General features: G+C 47.4%; 1 protein-coding gene across 1 annotated transcript; it reads left to right on the top strand.

The window, feature by feature from the left end:
- Positions 1-1,487: 1,487 nt before the first annotated feature.
- Positions 1,488-1,805, top strand: LOC147917937 (late cornified envelope protein 3A-like). The gene has a single exon (XM_087417767.1). The coding sequence runs from the start codon at positions 1,488-1,490 to the stop codon at positions 1,803-1,805; it is 318 nt and encodes a 105-aa protein (XP_087273893.1).
- The last annotated feature ends 1,081 nt before the right edge of the window (positions 1,806-2,886 follow it).

Genomic DNA, 2,886 nt, shown 5'->3' with positions numbered 1-2,886 from the left:
CATTTTCCTGGGAAACTGTCTTGCTACAAGGGATTCTGGAAGCTAGCAGGCTGCGATGCTACTGCCTGAGTCTGCCTCTGCGTCTCATAAGCATCTCCTTTCCTCTTTCCTGATGTTTAATCTTCATCCTAAATTTATTGTACCAATAAATTTTGCACATGTAACACAGAGGTGTATAAAACATGTACTGCTTTCAAAGTGTTCTGAGTTGAAGTAGACACATAGAAAGATCGAGTCAGCACGAAGGTAAGAGCTATGAGGAACGTGAACAAAAGATCAAGATCATATGGCACGTAACTCACAGTTCATCGCTGACAAAGTCATCCTCCAAGACTATCAGCTCCTAAAAGCCATCTGCGTCATCTTTGTGTCATTGATATCTTGCAGAATTCTGGGCCCAAGATAGACAATACATATTTATTGACTTGCTGAGTGAGTGAATGCATGCAGGTGGAATGGCTGGCCTGCAGCAGGCCTGGGGAGCAGATATCTGGGCAGTCTCTGGCATGTAGGATTCCTCTTGGCTCTGTGCAGGGAAATCCTGGATCCCCAGGGCTGGCGGTGTGAGGAGACACCTCATCCCATGTTGTGGAAGTGACTGCTCTGCATACATGGGCTGTGCCTCACTTCTGGGAAGACACCAGGCCCAGGATAAAAGGGCTCCAGTGCTGGTCCCCTCAGTCCTTATCCCTGACAGTGACAGCTCCTGCCTCCTCCACTGACCAGGTGAGTGCTTGGCAAAGGAGGCTCTGGGGGCAGGACTGCAAAGAGAGTGGGACTTAAGAAGGCAGGGAGAGAGGAAGGAGTCACTGGGGTGTAGGAACCAGAACAGTGTGAGGGATTCTGTAACTTGCAGATGCTCCTGGCCTGGGCTTCTCTTTACAGACTCTGTCAGGACATCCTCTCCTGACTTTTCTTGGTCAAGTAAGTATCTATTGCAAAGCAGGCCATGGGGCTGGGAACATTCTAGGTTAGGGAGAGAAGGGCAACAAGAAGACCTTCATTATGGGCCATGAAGAAGAGGATGAGGAGAAGGAAGAAAGAGCAGCAGATACGAGTTGAACTGCGAAGGTTTGGGCTATCAGCGTCTTTCCCTCCCATTCTCTTCCAATAACTATGCTCAGAGATGACAAGAATTGACCATAAATGCCAAAGAGTGACTGATCCATCCTGGGAAGGAATCTGAATTAGGACCAGTGATGTTTCCAAGTGGCCAGGAAGCCTCATATGGGGCTGACTTTAGGGCCCATGTAGGAGGATGATCAGAATCTTGGACTGGGAAAGAGCAGAAATGAGGAGAGAGAGCTTTATGGCAGTCAGCTTCTCTTCCTATCAGTTTCCAGATTCCGTTTATAGGTCTTGTTCGAGAAGCAGCTTGTCTTGGGTGAGGAGTCAGTGAAATCCAGGGTAAGGGACACATCTGCTTGTCACTTGCGTGCTGATGGCTGTTTACATTTCTCCCTAGGATCATTGACTTCCTCTTAAACATGTCCTGCCAGCAGAGCCAGCAGCAGTGCCAGCCCCCTCCCAAGTGTCCCACCCCTAAATGTCCCCCCAAGTGCCTGCCCCATTGCCCAGCCCCATGTTCGCCTCCAATCTCTTCCTGCTGTGGCCCCAGCTCTGGGGGCTGCTGCAGCTCTGGGGGTGGCGGCTGCTGCCTGAGCCACCACAGGCGCCGAAGGTCCCACCGTCGCAGACACCAAAGCTCTGACTGCTGTAGCAGTGGCAGTGGTCAGCAGTCTGGGGGCTCTGGTTGTTGTCATGGGTCTGGGGATTCTGGCTGCTGTGCTGGAGACTGCTGCTGACCTAGACCATGAGGACCTCCAACAGGCAAGTTTGGAAGAACAAAAGCATTGAAGACCTGCCCCAGCCTGCTGCTCCTCCTCCCTCTCTTCCCGTCTTCTGTGTCCTGCAGTCTGAGCCACTGAAATCTTCCAATGCAACCTTCTGCATTTTACCCTAAAGATTTCTGGCCCCCTCTCCTTCTGAATTGCAAATAATAAAGCCTTCCCCACTAAACCTACCTGACTCTCACTTATTTTTGCCAACAGCACCCCCACAGGTCAGTGTTAGCAGCCTGGGGCTCCACCGTGCCCTACCAGGGACAGAAACCTGGCTCAGGAGTGGGGCTCAGCTCGTCAGTATGCACTCACAAGATGTCCCTGGAAAGATATCAGTTGACCTTTCCCGCACGCAGAGAGGACCACTCTAGGTTTCCAGTTGCCAATTGAGGATGCTCACCTCCTGTAGGTACACTTGAATTTTCTCCGATTTTATATGTGTTACTCTACCATATTTTTTTTATTAATAATAACAATGATAATGTTTCTAACTGCTAATATTAAGTGACGAATTAAAAAGTGCTATTACAATATCCAACAGCAAAAACCTTGAAGGAAGCCAAATGCCCATCAAATGGAAGATGGATGAGACACTGTTAGATGCTCACACGTGGACTGTGATTCAGCAATCCAAAGAATGGACTAAAGCAGCACACAATACACAAATAAGTGAAAAAAGCACTTCCCCAAACATTACAGGCTGCCTGATACCCTTTCTATAAGTTAAAAAACAGTATAATATATTCTTTTTGGCCATTGTACATATGATTGCAAACAAACTACATGAAATAGAACATGAGATATGGATAAAAATTTTTTTTTGAATAACAAATACTTTGATGGGGAAGAACAGAGTAGGTGTGTGAAGTAGGAACACGTGGTTGGAAGTAGGTTATTGTCAACACCTTACCTTTCATTTTGGTGGGTTCTCTATTCTTTTCATATTGTCAAAATGAATGAGGGAATGAATGAACAGATAGATCCACAAACTAAATAATTAAGTGGACTATGCATGGATCAATGATGACAGTGTGTCATGGTCCAA

This window comes from Ceratotherium simum, chromosome 2 (genome assembly GCF_057802395.1).
Source record: "Ceratotherium simum simum isolate JZ-2026a chromosome 2, ASM5780239v1, whole genome shotgun sequence".
Lineage (NCBI taxonomy): Eukaryota > Metazoa > Chordata > Mammalia > Perissodactyla > Rhinocerotidae > Ceratotherium > Ceratotherium simum.
This window is presented reverse-complemented; position numbering and strand designations above follow the sequence as displayed.